This window comes from Oncorhynchus kisutch, linkage group LG18 (assembly GCF_002021735.2).
Source record: "Oncorhynchus kisutch isolate 150728-3 linkage group LG18, Okis_V2, whole genome shotgun sequence".
Taxonomy (NCBI): domain Eukaryota; kingdom Metazoa; phylum Chordata; class Actinopteri; order Salmoniformes; family Salmonidae; genus Oncorhynchus; species Oncorhynchus kisutch.
In genome coordinates, this window is record NC_034191.2 from 46,057,812 (window position 1) to 46,076,490 (window position 18,679).

Consider the following 18,679-nt stretch of genomic DNA (forward strand, 5'->3'; position numbering starts at 1 on the left):
GATATGAAAGGCTAAACTGATCCTAGATCAGCACTCATACTCTGAGACGCTTGATAAATACGACAACGAGAAGGAAGAGTATGATGATAATGATGATGGTGGTGTGACTTAACGCTGGTGTCATTGGCTTGTGAACAGGAAGCTAGCAGCCGCGGTAAAGCTGGCCCAGGCCACCCAGAACAATGGCACCCTGAAGGGCTCTAACCATTCCACCCAGTCCTCCTCAGGCCTGCTCCCTCAATGGTAAACGCACAGTCGCCACCTGGGGGCCCCTCCACACAGGGAGCAGGGTGAAGTTTCCCCTACACCCTGATCTTGGATCAGTTTAACATTTGCCCAACTTGTGATTAAGGTTAGGATTGGGGGCAGGGAGGCTGATCCTAGGTCTGTACCTAGGGGAAACTTCACCTCGGAGCACCACACAGCGTCCGACACAACTCACACACATACGTACCCTTTTCACACTACTGAGCTGAGCTGTGCCAAGCTGTACTCTGCTGGCCTGGTTACGCATCCACTATAGTTGCTGGAACCGTGCTGGAGAGGACAATGTGAAAATAAAGTATCCGAGCCAGTACAATATGGTTCAGGTTGGTACGATAGTGTGAAAAGGTAATAATATATAAATGTGTTTATTAACTGTAATTGTTCATCATAATTAGGTGGGTAATACATCATAAAACACTGAGTGAGCTGTGTAGAGTAGTTCAGGAAAACCACAATTTAGTTGTGAACTACATGTTCTTATGCAGGTCAGATAAGGATCACTGGACTTAAAGTAATACTACAAATAGTATTTACAGTGCCTATAGAAAGTCTATACCCCCTTCAAAATTTTTTTTTTTAAACATATTGTTGCGTTACAAAGTGGGATTAAAATTAAGAAATCACATAATAACATATGGACTCACTCTGTGTGAAATAATAGGGGCTGACATGATTTTTGAATGATTACCCCCTCCCCTGTCCCCCATACAATATCTGTAAGGTCCCTGAGTCAAGTATTGAATTTCAAGCACAGATCTTTAAGGAAGGTCAAGTTAATAATTATGCTGTGGATGATGTGTTAAAGTGCAAGTGTTCAATAGCTGGGATGGGAGAAAACTGAGGATGGATCGGCAACATTGTAGTGACTCCACAATAACAATGTACATGACAGAGTGAAAAGAAGAATACAAATGTACATAATACAAATATTCCAAAATATACATATGTATATGCAACAAGGCACTAAAGTAATACTGATGAGGAAGATAAAAACGGAAAAAGGAATACACTTTTTAGCCAAAATGCAAAGCCTTATGTTTGGAGAAAATCTAACACATCACTGAGTAACTGCCTCCTTTTTTCAAGCATTGTGGTGGCTGCATCATGGTATGAGTATACTTGAAATCAGCAAAGACTGTGGAGTTTTTCAGGATGAAAGGAAACGGGATGGTGCATAGGAAAACCTGCTTCAGTCTGCTTTACACCAGACAGTGACTGGAAGAGGAATTCACTTTTCAGCATGACAATAACCTTCACAAAGCCAAATCTTACATTGGAATTTCTTACCAAGAAGACAGTAAATGTTCCTGATTGGCCAAGTTGCCATTTTTACTTAAATATGCTTGAAAATAAATATATGGCAAGACTTGAAAATAGCTGTCTAGCCATGATCCCCAACACCTTGACAGAGTTTGAAGAATTGTTTTAAAGAATAATGGGCAATACAAGTAGGTGTGCAAAGTTCTTAAGACGCTTACTTAAGAAGACTCACAGCTGTAAGGTGTTTCCAACATGTATTGACACAGGGGGGTGAATACTTATCTAATCAAGGTACCGTTGAAGTCGGAAGTTTACATACACCTTAGCCAAATACATTTAAACTCAGTTTTTCACAATTCCTGACATTTAATCATAGTAAAAATGCCCTGTCTTATGTCAGTTAGGATCACCACTTTATTTTAAGAATGTGAATTATCAGAATAATAGTAGAAAGAATGATTTATTTCAGCTTTTATTTATTTCATCACATTCCCAGTGGGTCAGAAGTTTACATACACTCAATTAGTATTTGGTAGCATTGCTTTTAAATTGTTTAACTTGGGTCAAATGTTTCGGGTAGCCTTCCACAAGCTTCCCACAAGCTTCCCACAATAAGTTGGGTGAATGTTGTCCCATTCCTCCTGACAGAGCTGGTGTAACTGAGTCAGGTTTGTAGGCCTCCTTGCTCGCACACGCTTTTTCAGTTCTGCCCACACATTTTCTATAGGATTGAGGTCAGGACATTGTGATGGCCACTCCAATACCTTGATTTTGGAAGTATGCTTGGAGTCTTTGTTCATTTGGAAGACCCATTTGCAACCAAGCTTTAACTTCCTGAGTGATGTCTTGAGATGTTGCTTCAATATATCCACATGATTTTCCTACCTCATGATGCCATCTATTTTGTGAAGTGCACCAGTCCCTCCTGCAGCAAAGCACCCCCACAACATGACGCTGCCACCCCGTGCTTCACGGTTGGAATGGTGTTCTTCGGCTTGCAAGCCTCCCCCTTTTTCATCCAAACATAACGATGGTCATTATGGCCGAACAGTTCTATTTTTGTTTCATCATACCAGAGGACATTTCTCCAAAAAAGTATGATCTTTGTCCCCATGTGCAGTTGCGAACCGTAGTCTGTTTTAGTGCGGTTTTGGAGCAGTGGCTTCTTCCTTGCTGAGCGACCTTTCAGTTTATGTCGATATAGGACTCCTTTTACTGTGGCTATAGATACTTTTGTACCTGTTTCCTCCAGCATCTTCACAAGGTCCTTTGCTGTTGTTCTGGGATTGATTTGCACTTTTCGCACCAAAGTACGTTTATCTCTAGGAGACAGAACGCGTCTCCTTCCTGAGCGGTACGACGGATGCGTGGTCCTGTGGTGTTTATACTTACTATTGTTTGTACAGATGAACGTGGTACCTTCAGGCGTTTGGAAATTGCTCCTTAAAGGTGACCAGACTTGTGGAGGTCTACAATTTTTTTTCTTTTGACTTTCCCATGATGTCAAGTAAAGAGGCACTGAGTTTGAAGGTAGGCCTTGATATACATACACAGGTACACCTCTAATTGACTCAAATGATGTCAATTAGCCTATCAGAAGCTTCTATAGCCATGACATCATTTTCTGGAATTTTCCAAGCTGTTTAAAGGCACAGTCAACTTAGCGTATGTAAACGTCTGACCCACTGGAATTGTGACACAGTGAATTATAAGTGAAATAATCTGTCTGTAAACAATTGTTGGAAAAATGAGTTGTGTCATGCACAAAGTAAATGTCCTAACTGACTTGCCAAAACTATAGTTTGTTAACAAGAAATTTGTGGAGTGGTTGAAAAACTAGTTTTAATGACTCCAACCTAAGTGTATGTAAACTTCTGACTTCAACTGTATATTAGTGTTTTATTTGTCATGAATCAAAGCATTTAAATTTTTTTTTATTTGACATTAGAGTCATTTGTGTAGATTGATCGAAAAAAAGACTTAAAACCATTTGAATTCCACTTCGTTTAAAGGAACAAAATGTGACAAAAAGTTCAAGACTTTCTACAGGCACTGTATGTAACAGTAGCTAGGTGTCTAACATGGAGTTGAGTGATAGAGATAGAAAGGATTTAATCTGTTCCACTTTATTTAGAACTTTATTTAGAACTAATATATAAATAATGTCTCCAGTAAACTATAAATTTTTTGTCCAGTAAACTATAAGTAGGACTTAAAACAGCTGAGTTTGTGTTCACCATTTGTCCTGTTATAAGTTTTGTTCATCATTGCTGTTCATCAGTGTTGTCTTCATGGTCCTGAACACGTGACCATCCATGGTGGACGTTGTGAGTGTGTCATGTGATAGTGTGGCGGCCACTCTGTTTTCTCATCATGCCCCTCAGTGTCTACCATACGTGTGGCGTGGTGTAATTGGCTAGTCCTTTGTCTGCAAATCCTTCCCCATTAAAAATAGAATCCCTGTCTTAACAGCAATCCCTTATAACTACGTGGTCACATTAACCTGTTTGTTGTCACGTTACAGGTGATAATGTTTTCTTAGACATTTTCACACACTTAGGACCCATCCCAAATGGACCCCTGGACTACGCCCTATGCACTTGGAGATCTGATAGGATTTGACAGGTGCTATCAATACGTGCTCCTACTTACCCTTTGATAGGTTAAGTGGATTGTTTCCACCAATCACATCCTCTCAGACCTCCACAAGTGCATAGGTCGTAGGGTCTAGGGGTCCATTTGGGATTAGAATTACAGAATGTTTTCAAGGCGGAGTGAATATATCGGGCGTCGTGTTCACGAAACGCAAAACATGAAACGGATAAAGTCAGCTTTCATATTGGACAAGTTCACAGAGTATCCCCTTCATTTCAAACCACTTTCACCGGTTTCATCCCTGCTGAACACCACCCCGACTTGCAAGGTTGAGAGTTATGTGTTGACCCTCTGACCTCTAACCCCTGACCTTCTGGTCACCAGGATGCTGTCAGGACAGGACGGCCATCGGCACGCACGCTCCCAGACCATGCCCATCATCCGGGCCAAGAACGCCCTGACCAACCCCAAGCTGCTGCAGATGATGGAGACGGGTAATGCCCCCCCCCCCCCCCCCCCCCCCCCCCCAATTACGCCCACTCACCCACCATCACTGGGCACTGCCACCCCGGTCCCATTTTAAAACTGTTTAATTCACATAGTTCACATCAATGTGGTTAGTTATTTAGTTAGCTTTTGTTGTCCTAGGCCAATAGCTTTTTTATTCTTACCAACCATCCACAGTGCTATTTCTCAGCTTTTACAGTGCAAACAGTACTTAGCTATTACTGTTCTGTTGTTAGGTGTGTGGGGGTTACTGCTAGGGTAAGGATGTCATGTTGTTGCTTGCTGTGCTGGTGTATCATCGCCCCTTTCCTGTCCTTCCCTCAGATGGGAACATCCCAGAGGGGGACCACCTGAGCCCGACGGACATCGAGGCCAATCTGTCCACCGAGGTGGCCCTCATCGTGCTGGATGTTCTGGGCCTCTTTGTCCATCACCACAAGGTCAGACAACAACAATGACCACTGTCTGAATGGTTAAACACCGATCTCTACAACCGAGAGACATGATACGGTTGCTCAATTCTGGACACTCTCAAAATTCCCAGGTTTCCCAGGAATCCCAGTTGGAAGATTCCTGGAATCACGAGGGAATTAACAGGAAATCTGTGAGTCCTCCAACCGGGATTTCTGGAAAATCTGGGAATTGTAGGGGAATTTTGCAATCCTAAACCAGTCATCCATGAGTGCCTATTTTAATACGCCATTGCCACCTTGTGGTTATTCCTAAGAACTATAGTGACTTCCACATGGAATCCACACTAAATACTGCTGTTTCACTAATCATTATTGTTTCACTTCACTGAATCCGAGGTATTCCGTTTGTATTCCAAGCTAGTGATTTTATCTTCTGTTGTTCTTGTAGGTTACTGTGCACTCCTCAATCCTCAAGTTGGCTGCCCCACAATTCCTACAATTGCTATACTCTGTAAAGCAACCCAGACATGCTGTTTTGTCTGTGTTTTGACCGGAGCCATTTGCAATTCATATTATGCCTGCATCCCAAATGGCACCATTTCCTCTATATAGTGCACTACGTTTGACAAGAGCACTATAGGTCCTGGTCAAAAATAGTGCACTATATAGGGAATAGGGTAACCTTGCCCACAGACTCAATTTGTACCGCAGCGCCATCTGGTGGACGTGATTAGGAATAGGGTGCCATTTGGGAAGCACATATGTTGATTGTTGTTCTTTCCCTCCCACAGAAACAGTTACTGCAGGATGAGGGTCAGAACCTGCTGATGAAGAAGGTGTTCGACACCTTCCTCCTGTTCTTCCAGATCAATCAGTCCACCAGCACCCTGAGACATGTCTTCGCTGCCCTGCGCCTCTTCATACAGAAGGTCTCTGCACTAGCTGATTGGTCTCACACACATACACGAACGCATACACATGTGCACACACACACACGTGTGCACACACACACACACACACTAACTGACTTTATGGACACAATGTATTCATAGTACATTACTGATGCTGAGCTCTCTCTCTCCTTGTCTCTCTCTTCTCTCTCCTTGTCTCTCGCTCGTTCTCTTCCTTTCTCTCCCTCCCTATTCCCCCACTCTCTCTCTCTACTTACTCCCTATTTCGCTCTCTTGCTTCTTCTCTCTTTCTTCCTCCCCCATCTCTTCTCTCTGTCTCTTTCCTTACACCCTCTCTCTCTAGTTCCCCTCTGCGTTCTTCCAGGGTAAAGCGGACCTGTGTGGCTGCCTGTGCTACGAGATCCTGAAGTGTTGTAACCACCGCTCCAGCTCCACCCAGACTGAGGCCTCCGCACTCCTCTACTTCTTCATGAGGAAAAACTTTGAGTTCACCAAGGGAAAGTCCATCGTCCGCTCCCACCTACAGGTCAGTCAGCGGGAGTGGAGGGATGTGTATGTGGGCTGTGGTTCTTGGGGTGGAGTTGGGGGGGGGTGAACACAGGGTTTTGTGCGGTGAACACAGGGCCTAGATAGAGAAAGGCCGGGATGTTTCTATGGCTGTGTTTACCTCTGAAACAGACTGTTTAGCAGCTGATCAGAGACCACATACACATCGCCACAATGTTTCAGAGCGGTTGTGATTAGCACCACCTTCACTCTCTTTCTCCTCTCTCTTCCCCCGTCCCTTCAGTTGATCAAGGCAGTGAGTCAGCTGATAGCGGATGCTGGCATCGGGGGCTCACGCTTCCAACAGTCGTTGGCCATCATCAATAACTTTGCCAACGGAGATGCTCCTCTCAAGGTGAGAACAGGGACTGAACTGAGAATTGTGCTGTGTTCCAAATGGCACCCTATTCCCTTTATAATCCACTACTGTATAAATCAGGGGTGGGCAACTGGCGGGGTCTCAACTTACTGTTCCGGGGTAGAATAGTAGAATACACAAGGTGCAATTTCTAAATTCGGTTGTGCATAAACAGTTTCTCTCTTGTTATGTCAGTCATTGATAGTCACTCAATTAGCCCACGTCAGCAACATAAAAAATGAGATTGGTAAATTAGCTGGCCGCTAGACTATCTAAACTTGTAGTAATCAAGGACGAATTAATAGTCAATCTCACTCAGATATCATATTAAAAACGGCACACATTTCTTTCCACCCTATGGCATAATTAGTAGAATTGGAAGAAATGAACTCTAAAACTAAAAATAGTGCACAAAATGAGTTATACAATTGCTAAATCTTCTCTCCGCCCCATGGAAAAATGTGTAGAATTGCAGCAAACTAGCTTTAAAACAGCAAAATGTTCTCTCCATCCTATGGCAAAATGTGTAGAATTGCTGTAAATATCTTGTAAACCGCATATTTTCCTCTCCTCTCCGGCAAAAAAAATAGAATTTTATTTGTCACGTTTCATAAACAACAGGTGTAGACTAACAGTGAAATGCTTACTTACAGGCCCTTCACAACAATGCTAAGAGAAAAAAACTGTAAAAATCGAAAGATAATAAACACAAGGAATAAAAACGCAATGAGTAACGATGGTACCCTGTATACACAGTACCGAGTTGATGTGCAGGACTATTAGGTAATTGTTACGAATCCCTTTTGGCCCGACAGTCTAGGGGAGATGGTAACAAGACCCGTAACATAACTCATGGGCTGAGCTGGGCTGAGCTGGACCCAAGGAAAGAAACAATAAGCATCCAAAACACCCCTAAGCTAGACTAGCCTATTTCAACAACAGCTAACTAACCAAAAATACAGTGGGTGGTCCGCCCAGTTCTAACTAGTGTTTTTAACAAAGTTTACCTACGGGTAGTGTATGCCCATGGGCGACTTGTCTTGGTTCCCCCTTTTCCCACCAGCAAACAAATACCATAACCAAAAACAATATACTCACAGGTGAGGACAAAGTGAAATGGAGGTGCTCAAACACAAGAGAGCTCAATACATAAAGAGCGATAGAGAGACATAGTAGGATAGGGTGAAACAGAGTGATCTACAGACAGATGGCATTTACAGAGAGATTGAGCTCCAGAGCAAACAACTGACAGGGTTTTTAAACCAAGGGAAAGGAACTGTGATTGGGTAGGAAACAAAAGGAGTTGTGTCTTCTGATTGATGATTGATTGGTGACTGATTGGGGAGTGATGATTTTCATCTGTGAGGGGAGAAGGAGAGAAAAGAACACAGGATACATACACACACACCCACAGGATACCTGTATCCATAACAGTAATTGAGGTAGATACTGTATGTAGATATAGGTAGGGATAAAGTAACTAGGCAACAGGATAGATAATAAACAGTAACAGCAGCGTATGTGATGAGTCAAAAGAGTTAGTGCAGTAGCAGAGAGAACAGTCTATGACTTGTGTGTCTTTGACAATTTTTAGCACCTTCCTCTGACACTGCATGTATTTGTATGTATGTATATTATGGATCCCAATTAGCTGCTGCCAAGCTACTCTTCCTGGGGTCCGGCAAAATTAAAGCAGTTATACACGTTTAAAAACATTACAATGCATTTATTACAGCATTCACAACACACCAAGTGTCTACCCTCAGGCCCATACTCCACTACCACGTATCTACAATGCAAAATGAATGTGTACTTGTGTGTATAGTGCTTGTTCTCATGTGTGTGTATTCATGTGTCTGTGCTTATGTTTGTGTTTACTTCACAGTCCCCGCTGTTCCATAAGGTGTTTTTTTAACCTGCTTTTTAAATCTGATTCTCCTGCTTGCATCAGTTGCCTGATGTGGAATAGAGTTCCATGTAGTCATGGCTCTATGTAGTACTGTGCACCTCCCATAGTCTGCTCTGGACTTGGGGATTGTGAAGAGACTGGTGGCATGTCTTGTGGGGTATGCATGGGTGTCTGAGCTGTGTGCTAGTATTTTAAACAGACAGCACAGTACCTTCAGCTTGTCAACACCTCTTACAAAAACAAGTAATGAGGAATGAGTAATTGCCAACTGCAATTCTCCTAAGTCCCTCTTTGTGGCACCTGAACAGTAGTCCAGGTGTGAGAAAAAAAACAGGGCTTGTAGGACCTGCCTTGTTGCTTATATGGCAAATAGGGTGGCATTTGGGAGTCAGACCTAGTGTTGGGGAAGTGAGTTTGTGATTCCTCTCTTAACTCCCTCTAGTGACTAATAATGTTTGTATATTGCTGCGATTGTGCATACTGCCCATGTTTGATCGGATGTGACGTCATGTACATTGTGTCTGTAACTGAGCCTCACAGAAGCCAAAAACCCTTTGTTCTTGTTTACCACTAAAATAATAATTAAGTGTGATGTCGGTATGTATGATCCATCCGCACTCCCAGAACACACCGTTCCCTGCCGAGGTGAAAGACTTGACCAAGCGGATCCGCACGGTGTTGATGGCCACGTCCCAGATGAAGGAGCACGAGAAGGACCCGGAGATGTTGGTGGACCTGCAGTACAGCCTGGCCAACTCCTACGCCAGCACCCCCGAGCTCCGGCGCACCTGGCTGGAGAGCATGGCCAAGATACACGTCCGCAACGGAGACCTCTCCGAGGTACAGTAGGACTGGGTTACTGGGATATGTTATAGGTTATGTGATGTGATGTTATGTACAGTGGCTATCATAAGTAGTCACCTACACAAAATACTCCATAATGTCAAAGTGAAAAGTAAATTCTACAAATGAATACAAATTAAATAACAAAAATATAGGCATGGCATAAGTATTCACTGAACAAAAATATAAACGCAGTGTGCAACAATTTCAAAAATGTTACTTAGTTACAGTTCATATAAGGAAATCAGTCAATTTAAATAATTACATTAGGCCATAATCTATGGATTTTACATGACTGAGAATACAGATATGCATGCACCTGTTGTTCACAGATACCTTAATGATAGGTAGGGGTGTGGATCAGACCACCATTTGCCTCGTGCAGCATGACACATCTCCTTCACATAGTGTTGATCAGACTGTTGATTGTGGACTGTGTAATGTTGTGCCACTCCTCTTCAATGGCTGTGAGAAGTTGCTGGATATTGGCGGGGACTGGAACACACTGTTGTACACGTTGATCCAGAGCATTCCAAACATGCTCAATGGGTGACATGTTTGGTGAGAATGCAGGCCTTGGAAGAACTGGGACATTTTCAGTGTCCAGGAGTTGTGTACAGATCCTTGAGACATTATCATGCTGAAACATGAGGTGATGGTAGCAGATGAATGGCACGACAATGGACCTTAGGATCTCTTCACGGTATATCTGTGCATTCAAATTGCCATTGATAAAATGCAATTGTGTTCGTTGTCCTTAGCTTATGCCTGCCCATATCATAACCCAACCGCCCCCATGGGGCACTCTGTTCACAATGTTGATATTAGCAAACCGCTTGCCCACACAACGCCAGACACGCTGCCTTCTATCTGTCCGGCACAGTTGAAACTTCTCCAGATAATAAACAGTGAGTAGCAGCAGTGTACAAAACAAATGGGAGGTGTGTCAATGTAATAGTCCGGTGTCCATTTGATTAATTGTTCAGCAGTCTTATGGCTTGGGGTAGAAGCTGTTAAGGAGCATTTTGGTCCTAGACATGGCGCTCTGTTTCTGTGCTACTGCACAGCAAGCGGTGCCGCTCTATGACTTGGGTGACTGGAGTCTTTGACAATTTTATAGACTTTCCTCTGACACCGCCTTTTATGTAGGTCCTGGTTTGCAGGAAGCTTGGCCCCAGTGATGTACTGGGCCGTACGCACTACCTTCTGTAGCGCCTTACGGTCAGATGCCGAGCAGGCGGTGATGCACCTGGTCAGGATGCTCTCGATGGTGCAGCTGTAGAACCTTTTGAGGAGCTGAGGAACCATGCCAATTAATTTCAGGCTCCTGAGGGGGAAAAGGTTTTGTTGTGCCCTCTTCATGACTGTCTTGGTGTGTTTGGACCATGATAGATTGTTGGTGATGTGGACACCAAGGAACTTAACTCTCGACCCGCTCCAATACAGAGGACCAAGTACACACCCCTGAGGGGCCCCAGTGTTGAGAATCAGCATGGCAGATGTGTTGTTATCTACCCTTACCACCTGGGGGCGGCCCGTCAGGAAGTCCAGGATCCAGTTGCGGGGGGGGGGGGGGGGCTGTTTAGTCCCAGGGTCCTTAGCTTAGTGATGAGCTTTGTGGGCACTATGGTGTTGAACACTGAGCTGTAGTCAACGAACAGCATTCTCACATAGGTGTTCCTTTTGTCTAGGTGGGAAAGGGCAGTGTGGAGTGCAATTGAGATTGCGTCATCTGTGGATCTGTTGGGGTGGTATGCGAATTGGAGTGGGTCTAGGATATCCGGGAGGATGCTGTTGATGTGAGCCATGACCAGCCTTTCAAAGCACTTCATGGCTACCGACATGAGTGCCATGGGACGGTAATCATTTAGGCAGGTTACCTTTGCTTCCTTGTGCACATGGACTATGGTGGTCTGCTTTAAACATGTAGGTATTACAGACTCATTTGAGAGGTTGAAAAGAGGTTGAAAATGTCACTTGCCAGTTGTTCCGCATATGCTTTGAGTACACGTCCTGGTAATCCATCTGGCCCCGCGGCTTTGTGAATGTTGACCGGTTTAATGGTCTTGCTCACATCAGCTACCGAGAGTGTTATCACACAGTCATCCAGAACAGCTGGTGCCCTCGTGCATGCGCGTACCAGGATAAAAAAAAAAGATGGAGCTAAACACAAGCATAATCCTAGAGGATGCTTTCCACCAGACACTGGGATACAAATTCGCCTTTCAGCAGGACACTACGCTACAACACAAGGCCAAATCTACACTAGGGTTGCTTACCAAGCAGACAGTGAATGTGCCAAGTTACCGTTTTGACTTCAATCTGCTTGAAAATCTATGGCAAGACTTGAAAATTGCTGTGTAGCCATGACCCCCAACACCTTGACAAGAGCTTGAAGAATTTTTAAAATAATAATGGGCAAATATTGCACAATCCAGGTGTGCAAAGCACTTAAACACTAACCCAGGAAGACTCACAGCTGTAATCGCTGCCAAAGGTGTTTCTAACATGTATTGACTCGGAGGTGAATACGGATCTAATCAAGGAATATTAGTGTTTAATTTTTCATTACTTTTTAAAAATGTTAGAATTATTTCCGTACTTTGACATTAAAGAATATTTTGTGTAGATTTACATTATTCATAATTAATTCATCATTAACTTTTGGTTCATGCATGTGACTTCATCTTGAAACTGAGATATCCCTATCCATTCTCAAAGCAATGTTCTGGGCATACAGCCAAATTGCTTATACTGACAGTGAGGACTCACTGTATCATCCCACCTCTGACAACAATGGAACATTTTTAGGGGGTAATTCAAACTACTTGAGACTGCCACAGTGTTTATAATGCACTTGCCAAGACTAGGGTTGTTACACTGTGATAGTGTTCAGGGGCCATATCAGAGCATCTCAGAGTAGGAGTACTGATCTAGAATCATCTCCCCCTGTCCATGTAGTCTTATAAATTGTGATCTAAAAGTCAGAACTGATCCTAGATCAGCACTCCTACTGTGGGACACCTAGTTAATGATGTGTTGGTATCTGTGATTAAGCTGTTCACCTCTTTCCCTCCTGTTCGTCTGTCCCTCAGGCGGCCATGTGTTACATCCACATCTCAGCCCTGATCGCTGAGTCCCTCAAGAGGAGAGGTGAGAACAGCCCGGTGGGCCAGTGCTGCTGACAAGCTTCTGCAGATGTGTATGTGTGCGTGCGTGTGCTCTCTAGCGTGTGCGTGTGGAGAACCTCTAACCACTGCTTGTGAGTCTTCTGGCCCCTCTGCCCATCGATTGGCTGGACAGCATGTGTGACATCATCATTCAGCACCTTGTGCATATGGCTACTGTAAGCCTCTCTGCGCAAACATCTGTTTCTAACGACTTTGTCTGCGTGTGTAGGGGTGGAAATGGTATGAGTGTGTTGATATGTGTGTGTGTGTGTCTGTGCGTGCATGCTTGTGTCTGTGCGTGTGTGTGTATACATGTATTTGCATGTATATGCTTGTGGATTTGTTATACACTGTGTATGTGTGCATGCTTTTGTGTGTTGGCATATGACTTATTTGGGTGTGAGAAGAGAGTTTGTGTTTGTGTATGAGAGGGTAAAGAGTGGATAGGGTGCCATTTGGGACGTAGCCGGCATCTGCTGCTGTGAGTGCGACTTCACCTCCTCTCGTGTGTAGTGTGCACTACTATGACGTGGGAAGGTGGTGTCTCCATCTGCACGTGTGTGTGTGCTTGCTAGCCCATGCTTCACCGTTCAGAGCCTCATCTCTCGCTCTCGCTTTCCGCCGCTTGCCGTGTGTGGAAAGCATGCCCTGTAAAAGCACTGGCTTGTCGTGAGGTGAAAAAAGGCAAGTGGAAAGTTAAATTGTGTAGAGTAAACTCCTATATTCCTCCTTATAACGCAGGCTACTGGAAACCAGACAAGGCCAGGATGTCAAGTGTGGTTCCTGAGGAGCCCAATGTCATTAACTGTAGCCCCTTACTAACCCCCCGAGATGGAGAAAGTGAGTGTGCCGGCCATGGAACAGGGATGCGTAAAGGGTGGGGGGGATTCAAGCTACGCTTACTTCAGAATCAGAACTTTATTCGCCAAGTACATTTACATCTACCAGGAATTTAACGTTGTGAAATGGTGCTGACAGCAATAAACAGAGTATGTAGAACGTACACATAATCTACATCCAGTATACAATATAGATAGTGAAAACCATTTACTTAAAAACACCAGGACCAATCTTTGACTGCAACTAGCAGAATGGAATCTACATTTGTACAGGTTCACAGTGTAATGTTTTGAAGTCCACTGAAATTGCTTTGCAATACCACTTAGAATGAAGCAATGTATTGGACATTAATTCTAAGAGGTATGCTGAACAAACGCTATGACTCAAAAGACTAACAGAATGGAGTTCAGTGTTTTGAAGTCCACTGATTTTGCCTTTACTATTGAAAGATGTCTGGATGTCTGTGGTCTACCTTGCCTTTTGAGAGATGCCTTTATTGATGTCCACCCAAGTTTCACTTGTTATGTGTAAAGAAAGCACGTTCACAATGAATGGAGTTACTGTTATTTGTTTGAGGTTTGTTGATATGGAACACAAGGAGTGTTAAGTACCACAGTGTTACTGTGTGTGTGTGTGTGTGTGTGTGTGTGTGTGTGTGTGTGTGTGTGTGTGTGTGTGTGTGTGTGTGTGTGTGTGTGTGTGTGTGTGTGTGTGTGTGTGTGTGTGTGTGTGTGTGTGTGTGTGTGAGAGTTAGCGAGAGTGTGTGGTGTATGGGTTCACCATCGGATGATAACATGCACACAAGCATAAAGAAGAGAGTGACAACATGTTGTTCCTTTGAGCTTTCGCTCTGATGTCCCTCCTTCTCTGATGTCATATCCTGTGTGAAACCTCAGCGTCGTTCTCCATGGGCTGGGCGGCCTTCCTGTGCATCTCACCGAACGTGAAGGAAGAGGGGGCCATGAAAGAGGACACAGGGACTCAAGATACCCCCTACACTGAGGTACCTTCACCCCTACTGGGTCCAGTACAAAGAATTGTATAGAATTTTCAGCTCAGATTTGGAAGATCATTCAATGACAATACAATGCAGAACCTGACAAGAGAAGCATGATATTTGAGATGCGTAGTTTCTTGTATAGATTTATCTATCTACTTTTCTTCTCTGTAACTTGCATCCTATACTTCCTGTGTATGTAGGATACTCTAGTGGAGCAGCTGGAGCTGTGTGTGGACTACCTGTGGAAGTCTGAGAGGCACGAGCTCATCGCCGATATCAACAAGCCCGTCATTGCCGTCTTTGAAAAGAGGCGAGATTTCAAGGTGACTGGGTGGATAGGACAAGGTTGTTTCTTTACCAGGCCAGAGACACACGGACAGGAAGGGGATAGTTGTGATTGACATTTTGTGTGTGATCCACAGAGGCTATCGGAGCTGTACTACGACATCCACCGCTCCTACCTGAAGGTGACAGAGGTCGTGAACTCTGAGAAGCGTCTGTTTGGCCGATACTACCGCGTGGCGTTCTATGGACTGGTAAGTGCCATCAGAGCCACAGAAAACAATGAAAATGACAAACGCACCTTATAGAAAGGTGTGTGTTTACCATGTTCCTAGCCTGAGTGCCAGTCTGTTTGTGCTATCATACTAACTCCTTGTTACTCATTGTCATGTTTGGCATCAATCTGGATCGCACACACAGACTGGCTCTCAGGCTAGCGTGTACCATCCCTGCTCCGGGATTCAATCCTTCAGGTCTCGGGAGGAGGAAATGTCACACCGCAATGCGCTAGCTTCAACTAGCGTCTACTAGCTTGATAGCCTCCACATCTGCAGCATACATGCTATAGCTATAGCCCTCTGGTACAAACCCAGACCCATAGGTATTCTCACCGAGTATCTGTCTTTTGTCGCATAACTCCTACATTCAGTAAGCTGGTTGGACTCATCTTAGAAGAGCCTGAATCCTTTAGACATTTAACCTTTGGTGAATGGGGAGAGGGGTGGATCACAACTTGTCTCTTTAATTCCTCCATCTGCTCTTTTTCTTTTCTTCCTTTTGGTTTTTCTGTATCAAGATTGCGGTAAGTTTTTGTCTCTCTTTTTGTTTCCTTACGTTCTCTCTTCCCTCTCTTCTCCCTTCACCGGTAACTTCTCTAACCTGTCTTCTAAGATATATATATGTATACCTATATGATATGTATACCTACCTGGGTTTGGGGTTGATTCTATATCAATTCAGAATAAAGTGGGGAAAAAATGTAAAAGAGATGAGGAAATGAATAAGGGATTTGGAATGTCAGTTTACTTCCTGAGTTGAAGGAGCTTAAATAGAATTTATCCCAACCCTGATACATACCCCGATAACCACATCCTATAATCTCCAGTAATCTTTTTCCCTTCAATGATCCCAATCTCTAATCTCTAGCTCCTGTGAACAGATCTTAGAACAGTTGGTGTCAAGATGACATAGCAGCATACATGCAGGCAGTCCAGACCAGGGCCTGTATTCATAAAGCATCTCAGACTGGGACTGCTGCTTTTAGGATCTGTTTAGCATTTTAAGTCATAATAAATAAGAGGGGCGACCTGATCCTAGATCAGCACTTCTACTCTGAGACACTTTATGAATACGGCCCTGGTAATGAATGTTGGAATGGAGGGCTCTTTCTCAACTCATCTCTCCTCGATTCCTCGCAGCCTCCTCTCCAAACCGAGGGTCCGAGTGAAGGGACCCTGGACTAGGGTTTGAATATATTCCCGGTATTTTACAAATGTTCCACCCCTAGAGTAAATCACTTTTTCCCAGGTATCCCGGTATTTCCTGCCAAAACCGTAAGTGTCATTCAAAAGCATATGAAGCAGGGCCTCCTGAGTAGGGCAGAGGTCTAAGGAACTGCATCGGAGTGCTCGCTGTGCCACTAGAGATCCTGGTTCGTATCCAGGCTCTGTCGCAGCCGGCCACGACCGGGAGACCCATGCTGGGCGCACAATTGGCCCAGCATTGTCCAGGTTAGGGGAGAGTTTGAACGGCTGGGATGTCCACTGACACGGTCGCCAGGTGTTTCCTCCGACACGTGCGGCTGGCTTCCTGATTAAGCGGGCATTGTGTCAAGAGGCAGGGTCGTGTTTCGAAGGATGCACGGCTCTTGACGTTCACCTCTCCCGAGTCCGTAAGGGAGTTGCAGCGAAGCATATAAATGACCTATATCTGGTTTTTATTAGAGCTTTAATCGAAAATTCAAGCCTGATGCTGTACGGCACAATCATTTGGTTTTTTTTGGGCTAGGGCTCATAAAATGTCTTTAATGTGTGGCTTATACATTAAAGACATTTTATGAGCCCAAGCCCAAATAAGCCCAAATGATTGTGCTGTTATCCAATACATATATGATATATAGGCTACTGCACATTTACTCACGACAAAAAAACATGAAATCCCGTAATGTAGCTACCAATATGCTCTCTTGGGTAAATAAATTAAACTAGCTCCAGTAGGATATTTCTGAGTGTGAACTGTGTTACTGTACTGTATTGTATTGTATTATTGGACTGGAATTACACACCTCGTTCAAACCATGATAAAGCTGAGAGAACATGTGATTCTGGTGCCGCCAAAGTTGCAAGCATAGGCTAGCGAATTTGGTTTTAATTTTGAAATATAACAGAGCCTATTTGTATAATTAGTAGGCTGACTCATATATACCTTTTCATAATATTTCCCCTAATGTTATAAGCCTACCTCTTCGTTCTATTGTAGTTGCCTCATTCCTTCCTTGCTTTCAATAATTCTAATGACATGCTTTAATAATATAGGTCTAGAATCAGATGTGGACGGCTTTCATTTCTCTTCACGAAGATCGAATGGTTATGGGTCTGAATGAATAACTGCTATAGCCTACTGCCATTGCACGCTCGCTCTTCTTTCAACCTGCCCATCAGTTCCATTGGCTGCTGTATTTAACATTCAGAAAAAAATAGATTGTGTCCCTCTTCGAATTGTCTATTGGTATAACAAATACCCCCCCCCCCAAAAAAAAACATGTCCAGCAAGCTATTTTTGGTCTATCTCTTCCTGCATGGGACTCCAAGAGCTAAGGAGCTTTTGTTAAGGAGAGAGGCCAGCGGAGCACAGGTGCATGCACATTGCCCAATCGCCAGAGGCTAGTTAGAAGCTTATTATGCATAACCCCTCACTCATTACCTGAAAGAGGTAGGCTAGGACATATACAGCTCTGGAAAAAATGAAGCGACCACTGCAAAATGATCCGTTTCTCTGGTTTTACTATTTATAGGTATGTGTTTGAGTAAAATTTACATTTTGGTTTTATTCTATAAACTACTGACAACATTTCTCCCAAATTCCAAATAAATATTTTGTCATTTAGAGCATTTATTTGCAGAAAATGACAACTGGTCAGAATAACAAAAAAAGATAGTGTTGTCAGACCTCGAATAATGCAAAGAAAATAAGTTCATATTCATTTTTAAACAACACAATACTAATGTTTTAACTGAGAAGGGTTCAGAAATCAAATAACCCTGATTTTCAATCACAGCTTTCATGCATCTTGGCATGCTCTCCACCAGTCTTTCACGTTGACTTCCGGCGCCGACAGAGATGGCCGCCTCGCTTCGCGTTCCTAGGAAACTATGCAGTATTTTGTTTTTTTATGTGTTATTTCTTAGGTTTTATTACATACAGTCGGGAGGAACTACTGGATATAAGAGCAACGTCAACTCACCATCATTTATACCAGGAATACTTTTATTTATTTATTTATTTATTTTACCTTTATTTAACCAGGTAGGCAAGTTGAGAACAAGTTCTCATTTACATTGCGACCTGGCCAAGATAAAGCAAAGCAGTTCGACAGATAAAACGACACAGAGTTACACATGGAGTAAAAACAAACATACAGTCAATAATGCAGTATAAACAAGTCTATATACAATGTGAGCAAATGAGGTGAGAAGGGAGGTAAAGGCAAAAAAGGCCATGATGGCAAAGTAAATACAATATAGCAAGTAAAATACTGGAATGGTAGTTTTGCAATGGA

General features: G+C 43.5%; 1 protein-coding gene across 5 annotated transcripts in view; it reads left to right on the forward strand.

The window, feature by feature from the left end:
* Positions 1 to 18,679, forward strand: part of dock10 (dedicator of cytokinesis 10) — a 191,852-nt gene that overhangs the window by 150,648 nt on the left and 22,525 nt on the right. For all 5 annotated transcript variants that reach the window (XM_020507578.2, XM_020507579.2, XM_020507577.2 and 2 more), the window contains 12 exons: positions 139 to 243; positions 4,507 to 4,616; positions 4,954 to 5,069; positions 5,834 to 5,971; positions 6,297 to 6,479; positions 6,744 to 6,854; positions 9,391 to 9,606; positions 12,705 to 12,762; positions 13,521 to 13,619; positions 14,516 to 14,622; positions 14,820 to 14,942; positions 15,042 to 15,155. In XM_020507578.2, the coding sequence (XP_020363167.1) occupies positions 139 to 243; positions 4,507 to 4,616; positions 4,954 to 5,069; positions 5,834 to 5,971; positions 6,297 to 6,479; positions 6,744 to 6,854; positions 9,391 to 9,606; positions 12,705 to 12,762; positions 13,521 to 13,619; positions 14,516 to 14,622; positions 14,820 to 14,942; positions 15,042 to 15,155 (1,480 nt within the window). The remainder of the gene's footprint in view (positions 1 to 138; positions 244 to 4,506; positions 4,617 to 4,953; positions 5,070 to 5,833; positions 5,972 to 6,296; positions 6,480 to 6,743; positions 6,855 to 9,390; positions 9,607 to 12,704; positions 12,763 to 13,520; positions 13,620 to 14,515; positions 14,623 to 14,819; positions 14,943 to 15,041; positions 15,156 to 18,679) is intronic.